The sequence below is a fragment of the Salvelinus sp. IW2-2015 genome, unplaced genomic scaffold (assembly GCF_002910315.2).
Source record: "Salvelinus sp. IW2-2015 unplaced genomic scaffold, ASM291031v2 Un_scaffold1901, whole genome shotgun sequence".
In the NCBI taxonomy this organism is placed as follows: Eukaryota; Metazoa; Chordata; class Actinopteri; order Salmoniformes; family Salmonidae; genus Salvelinus; species Salvelinus sp. IW2-2015.
The window spans coordinates 84,015-100,964 of NW_019943262.1; the positions used below are offsets into that span (position 1 = coordinate 84,015).

At 43.6% G+C, this 16,950-nt stretch overlaps 2 protein-coding genes across 2 annotated transcripts in view; both read left to right on the forward strand.

Annotated features, from left to right (window-relative positions):
• isy1 (ISY1 splicing factor homolog) overlaps nt 1-907 on the forward strand; it is a 36,176-nt gene extending 35,269 nt beyond the window's left edge. Inside the window, exons 9-10 of the mRNA XM_024139761.2 lie at nt 137-229; nt 478-907. Of these exons, the coding sequence (XP_023995529.1) occupies nt 137-229; nt 478-585 (201 nt within the window). The 3' untranslated portion in view covers nt 586-907. The remainder of the gene's footprint in view (nt 1-136; nt 230-477) is intronic.
• A 7,269-nt stretch (nt 908-8,176) lies between these two features.
• Nucleotides 8,177-16,950, forward strand: part of LOC112072360 (E3 ubiquitin-protein ligase makorin-2) — a 55,729-nt gene continuing 46,955 nt past the window's right edge. Inside the window, exon 1 of the mRNA XM_024139762.2 lies at nt 8,177-8,296. Coding sequence (XP_023995530.1) covers nt 8,271-8,296 — 26 coding nt within the window. The 5' untranslated portion in view covers nt 8,177-8,270. The remainder of the gene's footprint in view (nt 8,297-16,950) is intronic.

The window sequence follows — 16,950 nt, forward strand, 5'->3', positions numbered from 1 at the left end:
ACCTTTTGATTTGTCTCTCAGCAGTCAGATGATAACCTAACCTTTTGATTTGTCTCTCAGCAGTCAGATGATAACCTAACCTTTTGATTTGTCTCAGCAGTCAGATGATAACCTAACCTTTTGATTTGTCTCTCAGCATTCAGATGACGAGACTAGAGAACAGATGGAAGGAGAGGATGGAACTCTCACATCCTTTATCGCTCACGTCCCTGTGCCGTCTCAGAAAGAGGTGCCTGCATTCACACACACATCTCTACACTGTGTAGAAAGTCATGTTCCAACTAGTCTGAGTGGGGCTCAGTATATTAATGCTGATCTATTAGTATGTAAATGGGCCAGCACCCTAGCAGTTCGAGTTCTAGCCAATGAACTTCAGCCCCTCGCCATTTGAGTGACAGCTAGCAAGAGGCACATCATACACACACACACACAGCAGAGCGATGTGAGAACCTCTTGAATAAATCTTTGTGTTTCTAGATTGAGGAGGCGTTGGTGAGAAGGAAGAAGATGGAGCTCCTTCAGAAGTACGCCAGTGAGACCCTGATGGCCCAAAGTGAGGAGGCCAAGACACTACTGGGGCTGTAGAGGAGAGATGGAGATCTAGGACTGAATAGGTTGTAGTGGAGAGAGGGAGGAGAGATCTATCTCTATAGGTCTAGGGCTGAAGGAGTGTATTAATGTTGGGATGAGGTGTCATGGCCTGCTTTTCCCAGACTATATAACTCCTTCCTATTCTTAGTACTAAACTAATCAGAGGTTTGGCTGTAGCAGGAACAGACCTGGGACCAGGTTAGTCATGTGAATGGGATAATGTCTTGCTTGGTCTGTTGGAGGTACAGAACCACATTGTGTTATATCATGATGTAATGTTACAAGCCTTGTAAATAAATCACTTTTTTTTAAACAATTTTACATTTTCTGAAGTAAACTCTATTTTCATCTGAATAAATATTGTCTCTCATTCATTTCCACCACTGGCAGTGTTGATTGTAGCACTCCCATTATTGACCTGTTGAATGTTTCTGCTTTAGACCCCCATGCATCCCATCACCCTGTACTGACCTGTGTGTGCTGTACACAGATTGGAGGAAGGCTAGTTCATGTGACGGTAAGACCATAGGAACTAGTGTCTCCCTCCCCAGCAGGACTCAAATATACACTGAGTGGACAACATGCTCTTTCCATGACAGACTGACCAGGTGAAAACGTTGATTCCTTATTGATGTCACTTGTTAAATCCACTTCAATCAGTGTAAATGAAGGGGAGGAGACAAGGAAGGATTTCTAAACCTTGAGTCAATTGGGCAAGACAAAAGACTGAAGTTAGTAGTAGTAGTAGGTGCCAGGCGTACCGGTTCCTTTGAAAGGGGTATGGTAGTAGGTGCCAGGCGTACCGGTTCCTTTGAAAGGGGTATGGTAGTAGGTGCNGTAGTAGGTGCCAGGCGTACCGGTTCCTTTGAAAGGGGTATGGTAGTAGGTGCCAGGCGTACCGGTTCCTTTGAAAGGGGTATGGTAGTAGGTGCCAGGCGTACCGGTTTGCGTCAAGAACTGCAACGCTGCTTTTTCACGCTCAACCGTTTCCCGTATGTATCAAGAATGGTCCACCACCCAAAGGACATCCAGCCAACTTGACACAACTGTGGGAAGCATTGGAGTCAACATGGGCCCTGTGGAAACCTGGTATAACTAAAAGCATTGTATTTGGGACAAATCATAAACTTAAACCTCAACTACATTTCATAATGAATAATGTGCAAGTTGAAACAACAGTAGCTAAAATGGGGAGAAGTCTCCATAAAGTGCTGCTCTACCTTAACAACACTATCAACAAGGCAGGTCCTACAGGCCCTAGTTTCTACCTTCTTAACAACACTATCAACAAGGCAGGTCCTACAGGCCCTAGTTTCTACCTTCTTAACAACACTATCAACAAGGCAGGTCCTACAGGCCCTGGTTTTATAGCACCTAGACTACAATTCAGGTGTGTGGTCAGGTGCCACAAAGAGGGACTTGGGAAAATTGCAGAACAGGGCAGCACGGCTGGCCCTTGGATGTACACATAGAGCTAATATTAATAATATGCATGTCAATCTCTCATGGCTCAAAGTGGAAGAGAGATTTACTTAATCATTACTTGTTTTTGTAAGAGGTGTCAGTTTAAAATACTAGCACACAGATCGGACACACATGCGTCCTCCACAAGACATGCCACCAGAGGTCTCTTTACAGTCCCCAAGTCCAGAACAGACTATGGAAAGCACACAGTACTACATAGAGGCATGACTACATGAACTCTATTCCACATCAGGTGACTGATGCAAACAGTAGAATCAGATTAAAAAGCAGGTAAAAATTCACCTTATGGAACAGCGGGGACTGTGAAACAACACAGACACATGTTAATACACATACTTGGATTTTGAGTTGTAGACGTGTGGTAGTGGTGTATGGGCCTGAGGGCACACACAGTGTGTTGTGAATTCTGTAATGACTGTATTGTAATGTTTTTAAAATTGTATAACTGCCTTAATTTTCCCGGGCAGGCAGCTAAGGCAGCAGGTAATGGGGATCCATAAATACTAATAACAGCATCCCTGTGGAATGCTATTATAACCCTGCGTTCCACTGGCCAAGTGAATCTGCAGTCACGTGGTGACAATGTCAAGCCAAAGAAATGGCTTACATTTTTCATGTCAATGTCTTCAAATGTCCTGTCATTCTGTCATCAGATAGGAGGGAAACGTAGAAACCTAAAGACTCATCTTCAGTTTAGATAGGAGGGAAACTTAGAAACCTAAAGACTCATCTTCAGTTTAGATAGGAGGGAACTTAGAAACCAAAGACCATGCTTCAGTTTAGATAGGAGGGAAACTTAGAAACCTAAAGATTCATCTTTCAGTTTAGATAGGAGGGAAACGTAGAAACCTAAAGACTCATCTTCAGTTTTAGATAGGAGGGAAACTTAGAAACCTAAAGACACATCTTCAGTTTAAGATAGGAGGGAAACATAGAAACCTAAAGACTAAATCTTCCAGTTTAGATAGGAGGGAAACGTAAAACCTAAAGACTCATCTTCAGTTTAGATAGGAGGGAACGTAGAAAACCTAAAGACTCCTTCAGTTAGATAGGAGGAACGTAGAAACCTAAAGACTCATCTTCATTTTAGATAGGAGGGAAACGTAGAAACCTAAAGACTCATCTTCAGTTAGTAGGGGAAACGTAGAAACCTAAAGACTCATCTTCAGTTTAGTAGGAGGGAAACGTAAAGAAAACCTAAAGACTCATCTTCAGTTAGGTAGGAGGGAAACGTAGAAACCTAAAGAACTCATCTTCAGTTAGATAGGAGGGAAACGTAGAAACCTAAAAGACTCATCTTCAGTTTTAGGTAGGAGGGAAACGTAGAAACCTAAAGACTCATCTTCAGGTTTAGGTAGGAGGAAACGTAGAAACCTAAAGAACTCATCTCAGTTTGGTAGGAGGGAAACGTAGAAAACCTAAAGACTCAATCTTCATTTTAGATAGGAGGGAACGTAGAAACCTAAAGACTCATCTTCAGTTTAGATAGGAGGGAACGTAGAAACTAAAGACTCATCTCAGTTTTAGATAAGGGGGAAACGATGAAACCTAAAGACTCATCTTCAGTTTTAGATAGGAGGGAAACGTAGAAACAAAGACTCATCTTCAGTTTAGATAGGAGGGAAACGTAGAAACTAAAGATCATCTTCAGTTTAGAGAGGAGGAAACGTAGAAACCTAAAGACTCATCTTCAGTTTAAAGGAGGGAAACGTAGAAACCTAAAGACTCATCTTCAGTTTAGATAGGAGGGAAACGTAGAAACCCTAAGAAGACTCCATCTCAGTTTAGATGGAGGGAAAACGTAGAAACCTAAAGACTCATCTTCAGTTTAGATAGGAGGGAAACGTAGAAACCTAAAGACTCATCTTCAGTTTAGGTAGGAGGGAAAGAGTGGAAATGAGGTAAGATAAGGGAGGTAAGACAATAAATAGGCCATAGTGGCGAAATAATTACAATTTAGCAATTAAACACTGGAGTGATAGATGTACAGAAGATGAATGTGCAAGTAAAGATACTGGGGTGCAAAGGAGCAAAAAATAATAATAACAATATGGGGATGAGATGAGATAGTTGGATGGGCTATTTACAGATGCAGTGATCTGTGAGCTGCTCTGACAGCTGGTGCTTAAAATTAGTGAGGGAGATATGAGTCTCCAGCGTCAGTGATTTTTGCAATTCGTTCCAGTCATTGGCAGCAGAGAACTGGAAGGAAAGGCGGCCAAAAAAGGAATTGGCTTTGGGGGTGACCATTGAAATATACCTGCTGGAGCGCGTGCTTCGGGTGAGTGCTGCTATGGTAACCAGTGAGCTGGGCTTTACCTAGGAGAGACTTGTAGATGACCTGGAGCCAGTGGGTTTGGCGACGAATATGAAGCGAGGGCCAGCCAACGAGAGCATACAGGTCGCAGTGGTGGGTAGTACATGGGGCTTTGGTGACAAAACAGATGGCACTGTGATAGACTGCATCCAATTTGCTGAGTAGAGTGTTGGAGGCTATTTTGTAAATGACATCGCTGAAGTCAAGGATCGGCAGGATAATCAGTTTTACGAGGGTATGTTTGGCAGCATGAGTGAAGGATGCTTTGTTGCGAAATAGGAAGCCAATTCTTGGATTTTGGATTGGAGATGCTGGACGGGCGAACAGGTGCGGGCAGTGATCAGTTGAAGAGCATGCATTTAGTTTTACTTGCATTTAAGAGCAGTTGGAGGCCACGGAAGGAGAGTTGTATGGCATTGAAGCTCGTTTGGAGGTTAGTTAACACAGTGTCCAAAGAAGGGCCAGAAGTATACAGAATGGCGTTGTTTGCGTAGAGGTGGATCAGAGAATCACCAGCAGCAAGAGCGACATTGATGTATACAGAGAAAAGAGTCGACCGAGAATCGAACCCTGTGGCACCCCCATAGAGACCGCCAGAGGCCCGGACAACAGGCCCTCCGGTTTGACACACTGAACTCTATCTGAGAAGTAGTTGGTGAACCAGGCGAGGCAGTCATTTGAGAAACCAAGGCTGTTGAGTCTGCCGATAAGAATGTGGTGATTGACAGAGTCGGAAGCCTTGGCCAGGTCGATGAATACAACTGCACAGTATTGTTTCTTATCGATGGCGGTTAAGATATCGTTTAGGACCTTGAGCGTGGCTGAGGTGCACCCATGACCAGCTCTGAAACCAGATTGCATAGCGGAGAAGGTATGGTGGGATTCAAAATGGTCGGTGATCTGTTTGTTAACTTGGCTTTCGAAAACCTTAGAAGGGCAGGGTAGGATAGATATACAGTTGAAGTCAGAAGTTTACATACATTTAGGTTGGAGTCATTAAAACTCATTTTTCAACCACTCCACAAATGTCTTGTTAACAAACTATAGTTTTAGCAAGTCGGTTAGGACATCTACTTTGTGTATGACGCAAGTATTTTTTCCAACAATTGTTTACAGACAGATTATTTCACTTATAATTCACTATCACAATTCCAGTGGGTCAAAAGTTTACATACACTAAGTTGACTGTGCCTTTAAACAGCTTGGAAAATTCCAGAAAATGATGCCATGGCTTTAGAATGCTTCTGATAGGCTAATTGACATAATTTGAGTCAATTGGAGGTGTACCTGTGGATGTATTTCAAGACCTACCTTTAAACTCAGTGCCTCTTTGCTTGACATAATGGGAAAATCTAAAGAAATCAGCCTAGACCTGTAGACCTCCACAAGTTTGGTTCATCCTTGGGAGCAGTTTCCAAATGCCTGAAGGTACCACATTCATCTGTACAAACAATAGTACGCAAGTATAAACATCATGGGACCACGCAGCCGTCATACCGCAGGAAGGAAGGAGACGCRTTCTGTCTCCTAGAGATGAACGTACTTTGGTGCGAAATGTGCAAATCTATCCCAGAACAACAGCAAAGGACCTTGTGAAGATGCTGGAGGAAACAGGAACAAAAGTATCTATATCCACAGTAAACGAGTCCAATATCAACATAACCTGAAAGGCCGCTCAGCAAGGAAGAAGCTACTGCTCCAAAACCGCCATAAAAAAAAGCCAGACTACAGTTTACAACTGTACATGGGGACAAAGATTGTACTTTTTGGAGAATTGTCCTCTGGTCTGATGAAACAAAAATAGAACTGTTTGGCCATAATGACCATGGTTATGTTAGGAGGAAAAAGGGGGAGGCTTGCAAGCTGAAGAACACCATCCCAACCGTGAAGCATGGGGTTGGCAGCATCATGTTGTGGGGGTGCTTTGCTGCAGGAGGGACTGGTGCACTTCACAAAATAGATGGCAGGAAAATTATGTGGATATATTGAAGCAACATCTCAAGACATCAGTCAGGAAGTTAAAGCTTGGTCGCAATTGGGTCTTCCAAATGGACAATGACTATAAGTATATTTCCATTGTTGTGGCAAAATGGCTTTAGGACAACAAAGTCAAGGTATTGGAGTGGCCATCACAAAGCCCTGACCTCAATCCTATAGAAAATTTGTGGGCAGAACTAAAAAAGTGTGTGCGAGCAAGGAGGCCTACAAACCTGACCAGCTCTGTCAGGAGGAATGGGCCAAAATTCACCCAAGTTATTTTGGGAAGCTTGTGGATGGCTACCTGAAACATTTGACCCAAGTTAAACTATTTAAAGCCAATGCTACCAAATACTAATTGAGTGTATGTAAACTTCTGACCCACTGGGAATGTGATGAAAGAAATAAAAGCTGAAATAAATAATTTTCTCTACTATTATTCTGACATTTCAATTAAAAATAAATAAAGTGGTGATCCTAACTGACCTAAGACAGTTTATTTTTTACAAGGATTAAATGTCAGGAATTGTGAGAACTGAGTTTAAATGTTATTGGCTAAGGTGTATGTAAACTTCCGATTTCAACTGTAGGTCTGTAGTAGTTTGGGTCTAGAGAGTCTCCCCCTTTGAAGAGGGGGATGACCGTGGCAGCTTTTCAATCTTTGGGGATCTCAGACGATACGAAAGAGAGGTTGAACAGGCTAGTAATAGGGGTTTCATTGAAATTCTCAATTATCGTGGATTTATCAGTCGTGACAGTGTTTCCAAGCCTCAGTGCAGTGGGCAGCTGGGAGGAGGTGCTCTTATTCTCCATGGACTTTACAGTGTCCCAGACGTTGACATGACCAATCCATTCGAAGCTACGGTTGGTATATCTTGATTTGACGTCATTTTATCTGTGGCCAATAACCTTGAGCCTTCTTGGATGGGCACTTCTAATGTAACTCTATGGCAGCACCCAAGGGGCTTGAATTGTCAAGCTCTACCTGTAGATTATGCGGCGACCTAGTGTCCCCATTCATGACAGAACACTGAGCCAATCACAGCGCGACTAGAGAACATTCCTCAATGCTCCATATTTTCCGCTGGCTGCCTCACCACCACAGAAAGCACTGAGCTAGTCTGAAACACCTGCATTTTGGAGCTGCCTTACTCAACACGGCAAAAAAGAGACCATGTTTGTTTGCAGCTTTATTAACTCAATCATTATGTTTTTTATTTTTTATATTGTTTGAAAACTGATACTGACACCTATTAATGCCAAAATAACATGCAAAACAGGCAAAAATAAATACAATTACACTAAACAGGTGGGGCTCAAACTCTGCCCCTTTTTACACTTCTTGCATTGCATTGGGTTTTGCACGAATGCTCTGAGGTGTATCTTTTATATCCCAACTTTATAGAGTGATTAATACTCATCAAACATCAGCAATACAGATACACTTTGCTCCCTTTCCCCATACGGGTCATTAGACGTGCATTAACTACTTCTGGAATTTTTTGCCTATGATATTGATTATCACTGTCCAACAGGACTCCAGTGATAACACCATACACCCCCTGGTTACTTTGTCTGCATCCACTTTTCCCAACGCCTTCTTCACCATCCTCGTGACTTCAAACGGGTTTTCCCAAATAAATCCATTCTAAGACTTCACTGTTGTCCACGCATCTTCCTCGCTAACGGTACTGGACGTGCTTCAGCGTTTCGCTTCTAACGACACTTCTGCTTCAGCCATTTCCCCGGCGACCAGTCTGCCTAATACGTGCCCGGAACCTTAACATCGGAACCTTATTTTAATTGATTCTGGGGGTTCATAGGCGGGTGTTTCGGATTGCACTCAAACGTGACAACGATAACATAAATACTGTTGCGCCAATGTTATTGATGAACAAAAATGAGCACGAAGCAAGTCACCTGCAGGTGACTAATGGTTTTATTATTCCTTGAGTACGTTTCTTGCCTTGAGCTGTGTGATGTTTCCGGTCTTGCAATTAGGAAATGTTCGCTAGCTTCTTAGCTAGCTGGCTGGCTAGCCAACATTAGCTAACTCTTTGCCGTTGCTAGTTAGCTTCCTAACGTTAGCTTTGAAGCTGAGACCAGTCTGGTGCGATATATGAGAACATGCGGTAGTGTGTTGCTCAGATTGAACAAGTCCATGGATCACGCGATTGGTGCTTTTGTTTGCTAGTTAGCACTAAAGTGTAGCCTAGGCAGACGATAGTGGGCGCTAGATCTGCACTATAATGACTAGGGTTGATGACGCCCGGTCGCCGGTTTTTATATAAATAGGCTGGACACATGACATTTTTAACAAAGCTTTTCACATAACTAGTTCATTGCATCCGCCGTGGAGCCCGGTTTCATAATATGACCATAATTCTCAGCTGTTTGCCGTACTTTTGAAGTAATCACGAAAAACAGGCCTTATTTTAGGGCATTTTCACCCTACCAGCTCCTATTAGTTATATTGAGCACCATGACACCAACTCTCCTTCTGAATGTACTATTCCCAGCCCATTGTTCTATGTCACAATGCCTGTTTCGCTATTGTTCGCAATCATGCTGACCACACCGCTCGCATCCACGAGCATTGCAAAATAAATTTAAACATGCATGTTATTCAATTATTGCGCCAATGAGCTCTGCTTTGCCAAGCACTAAAATAGAAGTCAGTTCTATTTGTGACGCTGAACTTGGTGCAAGTCCTGCCTCTCCCATCTCCTCATTGGTTTATAGAAGCAGATACTGATTGAAAGATGAACTAAGTTAGGTCGGTTGTCGTGGTAACTATGAAAGTTAGATGCCAATCGTCATATAAAGTCCAAAGAAGAAAAAGCCTCGAAGGAGGAATGATGACTAGAAACGATTCGGTTGTCCGTTTTATGTGTGGCTTAATTGTCGGAGTGGAGGGCCTTGTGCATTTCAGGTAAAATAACAACTCAATGTTTATATTCCAGGACAAATTAGCTAGCAACAGCAAGCTAGCTAAATGGGACAAATTAGCTAGAAACTGCAAGCTAGCTAGCTAAATTGCCATAAATGTTTAATGCTCTTCGACCTGTCCCCAAATTAATATAATTGGTTCAGAGTTTGTTTTGATATTTCAACCTGTGTGTTGTGATCGCGTTTGGTGTGGGGACAAAATCAATTTGCAAAATGATGGCGCGCGACCGGATGTTGATTTTGTACCCCCACACCAGACATGATCAGGACATGCAGCTGTAAATATCAAAACAAACTGAACCAATTATATTAATTTGGGGAGAAGTCAAAAAGCATTAAACATTTATGGTAATTTAGCTAGCTAGCTTGCTGTTGCTAGCTAATTTGTCCTGGGATATAAACATTGGGTTGTTATTTTACCTGAAATGCACAAGGTCCTCTACTCCAACAATTCATCCACAGATAAAACGGTAAACCAAATTCCTTTCTTGTCATCTCTCCACCTTCCTTAGGCTTTGGCAACCAACTTTACTAGAAGACCGACCGATTATGATTTTTCGATACCGATTTATTGGAGGACCAAAAAAAGCCGATACCGATTAAGCGGACGTTTTATTTATTTATATATATATATATAGTTGAAGTTGTAAGTTTACATTCACCTTAGCCAAATACATTTTTTCACAATTCCTGACATTTAATCCGAGTAAAAATTCCCTGTCTTAGGTCAGTTAGGATCACCACTTTAATTTAAGAATGTGAAATGTCAGAATAATAGGAGAGAGAATGAATGATAAATTGTTTAACTTGGGTCAAACGTTTCAGGTAGCCTTCCACAAGCTTCCCACAATAAGTTGGGTGAATTTTGGCCCATTCCTCCTGACAGAGCTGGTGTAACGGAGTCAAGTTTGTAGGCCTCCTTGCTCGCACACACTTTTTCAGTTCTGCCCACAAATGTTCTATTGGATTGAGGTCAGGGCTTTGTGATGGCCACTCCAATACCTTCACTTTGTTATCCTTAAGCCGTTTTACCACAACTTTGGATGTATGCTTGGGGTCATTGTCCATTTGGAAGACCCATTTGCAACCAAGCTTTAACTTCCTGACTGATGTCTTGAGATGTTGCTTCAATATATCCACATAATTTTCCATCCCCATGATGCCATCTATTTTGTAAAAGTGCACCAGTCCCTCCTGCAGCAAAGCACCCCCACAACATGATGCTGCCACCCCCGTGCTTCACGATTGGGATGGTGTCTTTGGCTTGCAAGCATCCCCCTTTTCCTCCAAACATAACGATGGTCATTATGGCCAAACAGTTCTATTTTTGTTTCATCAGACCAGAGGACATTTCTTCAAAAATTACGATTTTTGTCCCCATGTGCAGTTGCAAACCGTAGTCGTTTTTTTTATGGCGGTTTTGGAGCAGTGGCTTCTTCCTTGCTGTGCGGCCTTTCAGGTTATGTCGATTATAGGACTCATTTTACTGTGGATACAGATACTTTTGTACCTGTTTCCTCCAGCATCTTCACAAGGTCCTTTGCTGTTCTTAGGATTGATTTGCCCTTTTTGCACCAAAGTACATTCATCTCTAGGAGACAGAACGCGTCTCCTTCCTGAGCGGTATGACGGCTGCGTGGTCCCATGGTGTTTATACTTGCGTACTGTTGTTTGTACAGATGAACGTGGTACCTTCAGGCATCTGGAAATTGCTCCCAAGGATGAACCAGACTTGTGTAGATCTACAATTTTTTTTCTGAGATCTTGGCTGATTTCTTTTGATTTTCCCATGATGTCAAGCAAGGAGGCTCTGAGTTTGAAGGTAGGCCTTCAAATACATCCACAGGTACACATCCAATTGACTCAAATGTCAGAAGCTTCTAAAGCCATGACATCATTTTCTTGAATTTTCCAAGCTGTTTAAAGGCAGCCAATTTAGTGTATGTAAACTTCTGACCCACTGGAATTGTGATACAGTGAAATAATCTGTCTGTAAACTATTGTTGGAAAAATTACTTGTGTGATGCACAAAGTAGATGTCCTAACCGACTTGCCAAGACTATAGTTTGTTAACAAGCAATTTGTGGAGTGGTTGAAAAACGAGTTTTAATGACTCCAACCTAAGTGTATGTAAACTTCCGACTTCAACTGTAGATGGCCGGGCGGGGGGGTTGTGGAGCCAGAGACAGCAGGGGTTCAAACTGTAGAACTGTATGTGTAAATCATTCTCTCTACTATTATTCTGACATTTCACATTCTTAAAATAAAGTGGTGATCCTAACTGACCTAAAACAGGATTTTTACTAGGATTAAATGTCAGGAATTGTGAAAAACGGATCTTAAACGTATTTGGCTAAGGTGTATGTAAACTTCTGACCACAACTGTGTGTATATATACAGTGGGGAGAAGAAGTATTTGATACACTGCCGATTTTGCAGGTTTTCCTACTTACAAAGCATGTAGAGGTCTGTAATTTTTTATCATAGGTACACTTCAACTGTGAGAGACGAAAATCACATTGTATAATTTTTAAGTAATTCATTTGCATTTTATTGCATGACATAAGTATTTGATACATCAGAAAAGCAGAACTTAATATTTGGTACGGAACCTTTGTTTGCAATTACAGAGATCATACGTTTCCTGTAGTTCTTGACCAGGTTTGCACACACTGCAGCAGGGATTTTGGCCCACTCCTCCATACAGACCTTCTCCAGATCCTTCAGGCTAGGCCACTCCAGGACCTTGAGATGCTTCTTACGGAGCCACTCCTTAGTTGCCCTGGCTGTGTGTTTCTGGTCGTTGTCATGCTGGAAGACCCAGCCACGACCCATCTTCAATGCTCTTACTGAGGGAAGGAGGTTGTTGGCCAAGATCTCGCGATACATGGCCCCATCCATCCTCCCCTYAATACGGTGCAGTCGTCCTGTCCCCTTTGCAGAAAAGCATCCCCAAAGAATGATGTTTCCACCTCCATGCTTCACGGTTGGGATGGTGTTCTTGGGGTTGTACTCATMCTTCTWYTYCYYCMAAMMMSGCSRRKKGRRKTTAGACCAAAAAGCTCTATTTTTGTCTCATCAGACCACATGACCTTCTCCCATTCCTCCTCTGGATCATCCAGATGGTCATTGGCAAACTTCAGACGGGCCTGGACATGCGCTGGCTTRAGCAGGGGGACCTTGCGTGCGCTGCAGGATTTTAATCCATGACGGCGTAGTGTGTTACTAATGGTTTTCTTCGAGACTGTGGTCCCAGCTCTCTTCAGGTCATTGACCAGGTCCTGCCGTGTAGTTCTGGGCTGATCCCTCACCTTCCTCATGATCATTGATGCCCCACGAGGTGAGATCTTGCATGGAGCCCCAGACCGAGGGTGATTGACCGTCATCTTGAACTTCTTCCATTTTCAAATAATTGCACCAACAGTTGTTGCCTTCTCACCAAGCTGCTTGCCTATTGTCCTGTAGCCCATCCCAGCCTTGTGCAGGTCTACAATTTTATCCCTGATGTCCTTGCACAGCTCTCTGGTCTTGGCCATTGTGGAGAGATTGGAGTCTGTTTTATTGAGTGTGTGGACAGGTGTCTTTTAAACAGGTGCAGTTAATACAGGTAATGAGTGGAGAACAGGAGGGTCTCAATTAAACCGTGCCTATACGACCTGTTTGTCTGACTCTTGCCGTTTGATCATTCCAGTGACGCTGTCGGGTTCCAGAAAACATTAATATTTGGACATGAGAGAACAAAGAACATAATATAGCTATTTGATCATGTGCATTTTCAATCTGTCCTTGTCCTAGTCTGTAATCCCAACATGTTTCAAGCTGACCATCATTGTCCCTGTTCCCAAGAGATCCAAGGTAACCTTCCTAAATGACTGTTGCCCTGTAGCACTCACATCTGTAATTATGAAGTGCTTTGAACGGCTGATCATGACAAACATCAACACCACCAGACACCCTAGACCCACTCCAATTCGCATTCCAAAGATGATGCAACCGCAGGTGCGCTTCACACTGCCCTCTCCCACCTGGACGAGGGGACAACTATGTGAGAATGCTGTTCATAGACTACAGTTCAGAGTTCAACACCATAGTCCCTTCCCAGCTCATTACCAAGCTAGGAACCCTGGGACTGACCCATCCCTCTGTAACTGGATCCTGGACTTCCTGACGGGCCGGCCCCCGGGGGTGAGGGTAGGCAGCTACGCCATGTTGACCCTCAACACGGGGGCCCCTCAGGGGTGTGTGCCTAGTCACTTCCTGTACTCCCTGTTCACCCACGACTGTCTGGCCACTCAGGGCTCCAACACCATCATTTAAGTTTGCTGACGACACAACAGTGGTAGGCCTGATCACCGACGGCAATGATTCAGCCTACAGGGAGGAGGTCAGAGATTTAGCAGTGTGGTGCCAGGACAACAACCTCTCCCTCAACGTCAGTAAGACCAAGGAGCTGATTGTGGACTATAGGAGAAAGAGGGGAGAGCCCGCCCCCATACACATCGACCAGGATGTTGTGGAGCAGGTCGAGTGCTTTGAGTTCCTTGGCGTCCACATCACTAACGAACTAACATGGTACACACACATCCGCACCGTCGTGAAGAGGGCATGGCAGCGCCGCTGGAGGCTAAAAGAATGTGTCATGGGCCCTCGCGCCATTGAGAGCATCTTGACTGGCTTCATCACCGCTTGGATATGGCAAATGCATCGTCCTTGACCGCAAAGAGAGGCAGGTAGCCTAGTGGTTAGAGCGTTGGACTAGTAACAGGAAGGTTGCAAGATCCAATCCCCGAGCTGACAAGGTCAAAATCTGTCATTCTTTTTTTGTGTGTCACTGGCCTACACTGGCACCACAATTTCAAAGTGTGTGTAGGGTTTGTATTTTATTTTTACTATTTTCTACATTGTAGAATAACAGACATCAAAACTACGAAATTACACATGGAATCATGTGGAATTCTGTTATCTCCACCCGGCACAGCCAGAAGAGGACTGGCCACCCCTCATAGCCTGGTTCCTCTCTAGGTTTCTTCCTAGGTTTTGGCCTTTCTATGGAGTTTTTCCTAGCCACCGTGCTTCTACACCTGCATTGCTTGCTGTTTGGGGTTTTAGGCTGGGTTACTGTACAGCACTTTGAGATAGCAGCTGATGTAAGAAGGGCTATATAAATACATTTGATTTGATGTAGTAACAAAAAAGTGTTAAACAAATCAAAATTTGTTTTATATTTGAGTTTCTTCAAAGTAACCACCCTTTGCCTTGATGACAGCTTTGCACACGCTTGGCATTCTCTCAACCAGCTTCATGAGGTAGTCACCTGGAATGCATTTCAATTAACAGGTATGCCTTGTGAGTATAGAGACTAAGTGGAGTCGCAATTCAACAGCTTAGACACGAGACGTATGTGGCATGGTCTTCAGACAATCACGGACTACAAAAGGAAAACCAGCCACGTCGCGGACACCGACATCTTGCGTCCGGCCAAGCTAAACACCTTCTTTGCCCGCTTTGAGGATAACACAGTTCCACCGACGCGGCACGCTACCAAGGACTGTGGGCTCTCCTTCTCCGTGGCCGATGTGAGTAAGACATTTAAACGTGTTAACTCTCGCAAGGCTGCCGGCCCAGAAGGCATTCCTACCCACGTTCTCAGAGCATGCGCAGACCAGCTGGCTGGTGTGTTTTCTGACATATTCAATCTCTCCCTATCCCAGTCTGCTGTCCTCACATGCTTCAAGATGGCCACCATTGTTCCTGTACCCAAGAATGCAAAGGTAACTGAAATAAATGACTATCGCCCCGTAGCACTCACTTCTGTCATCATGAAGTGTTTTGAGAAACTAGTCAAGGATCATATCACCTCCATCTTACTTGTCACTCTAGACCCACTTCAATTTGCTTACCGCCCCAATAGGTCCACAGACCATGCAATCGCCATCACACTGCCCTATCCCATCTGGATGAGGAATGCTGCTCATCATTAAGCTTGAGACCCTGTGTCTGAACCCCGCTCTGTGCAATTGGGTCCTGAACTTCCTGACGGGCCAACCCCAGGTGGTGAAGGTAGGAAACAACACCTCCACTTCGCTGATCCTCAACACTGGGGCCCCATAAGGGTGTGTACTCAGCCCCCTCCTGTACTCCCTGTTCACCCACGACTGCGTGGCTAAGCAGTCCTCCAACTCAATCATCAAGTTTGCAGACGACACTACAGTGGTAGGCTTCATTACCAGCAACGACGAGACGGCCTACAGGGAGGAGGTCAGGGACCTCGGAGTGTGGTGTCAGGAAAACAACCTCTCACTCAACGTCAACAAAACAAAGGAAATGATCGTGGACTTCAGGAAACAGCAGAGGGATTACCCCCCTATCCATATCGACGGGACAGCAGTGGAGAAGGTGGAAAGCTTCAAGTTCCTTGGCATACACATCACTGACAAATGGAAATGGTCCAACCACACAGACAGTGTGGTGAAGGCTCAACAGCGCCTCTCCAACCTCAGGAGGCTGAAGAAATTTGGCTTGTCACCTAAAACCCTCACTAACTTTTACAGATGCACAACTGAGAGCATCCTGTCGGGCTGTATCACAGCCTGGTAGGACAACTGCACAGCCCTCAACCGCAGGGCTCTCCAGAGGTTGGTGCGGTCTGCACAACGCATCACCGGGGGCAAACTACCTGCCCTCCAGGACACCTACAGCACCCGATGTCACAGGAAGGCCAAAAAGGTCATCAATGACAACAACCACATGAGCTACTGCCTGTTCACCCCGCTATCATCCAGAAGGCGAGGTCAGTAAAGGTGCATCAAAGCTGGGACCGATAGACAGGGAAACAGCTGTCTCAAGGCCATCAGACTGTTAAATAGCCACCACTAGCACAGAGGCTGCTTCTCATATACACAGACTTGAAATCATTGGCCACTTTAATAAATTGAACACTATTCACTTGAATAATATCTCCACACCATCACTGCAGTCCCTGGTTTGAATCCAGGCTGCATCACATCCGGCCGTGATTGGGAGTCCCAATTGGCCCATTGTCGGCTGTGGTAGGCCATCATTGTAAATAAGAATTTGTTCTTAACTGACTTGCCTAGTTAAATAAAGGTGTAAAAAAAAAAAAACGTTTTTTTATCATGCATTTCTCATCTCATATGTATATACTGTATTCTATACTATTCTACTGTATCTTAGTCTATGTATTACTCATCTCATATGTATATATTGTTTTCTATACTATTCTACTGTATCTTAGTCTATGTATTACTCATCTCATATGTATATACTGTATTCTATACTATTCTACTGTATCTTAGTCTATGTATTACTCATCTCATATGTATGTACTGTATTCTATACTATTCTACTGTATCTTAGTCTATGTATTACTCATCTCATATGTATATACTGTATTCTATACTATTCTACTGTATCTTAGTCTATGCCGCTCTGACATTGCTCATCCATATATTTATATATTCTTATTCCATTCCTTACTTAGATTTGTGTGTATTCGGTATTTGTTGTGAAATTGTTAGATATTTCTGCACAGTCGGAACTAGAAGCACAAGCATTTCGCTACAACCGAAATAACATCTGCTAGCCATGTGTATGTGACCAATAAAATTTGA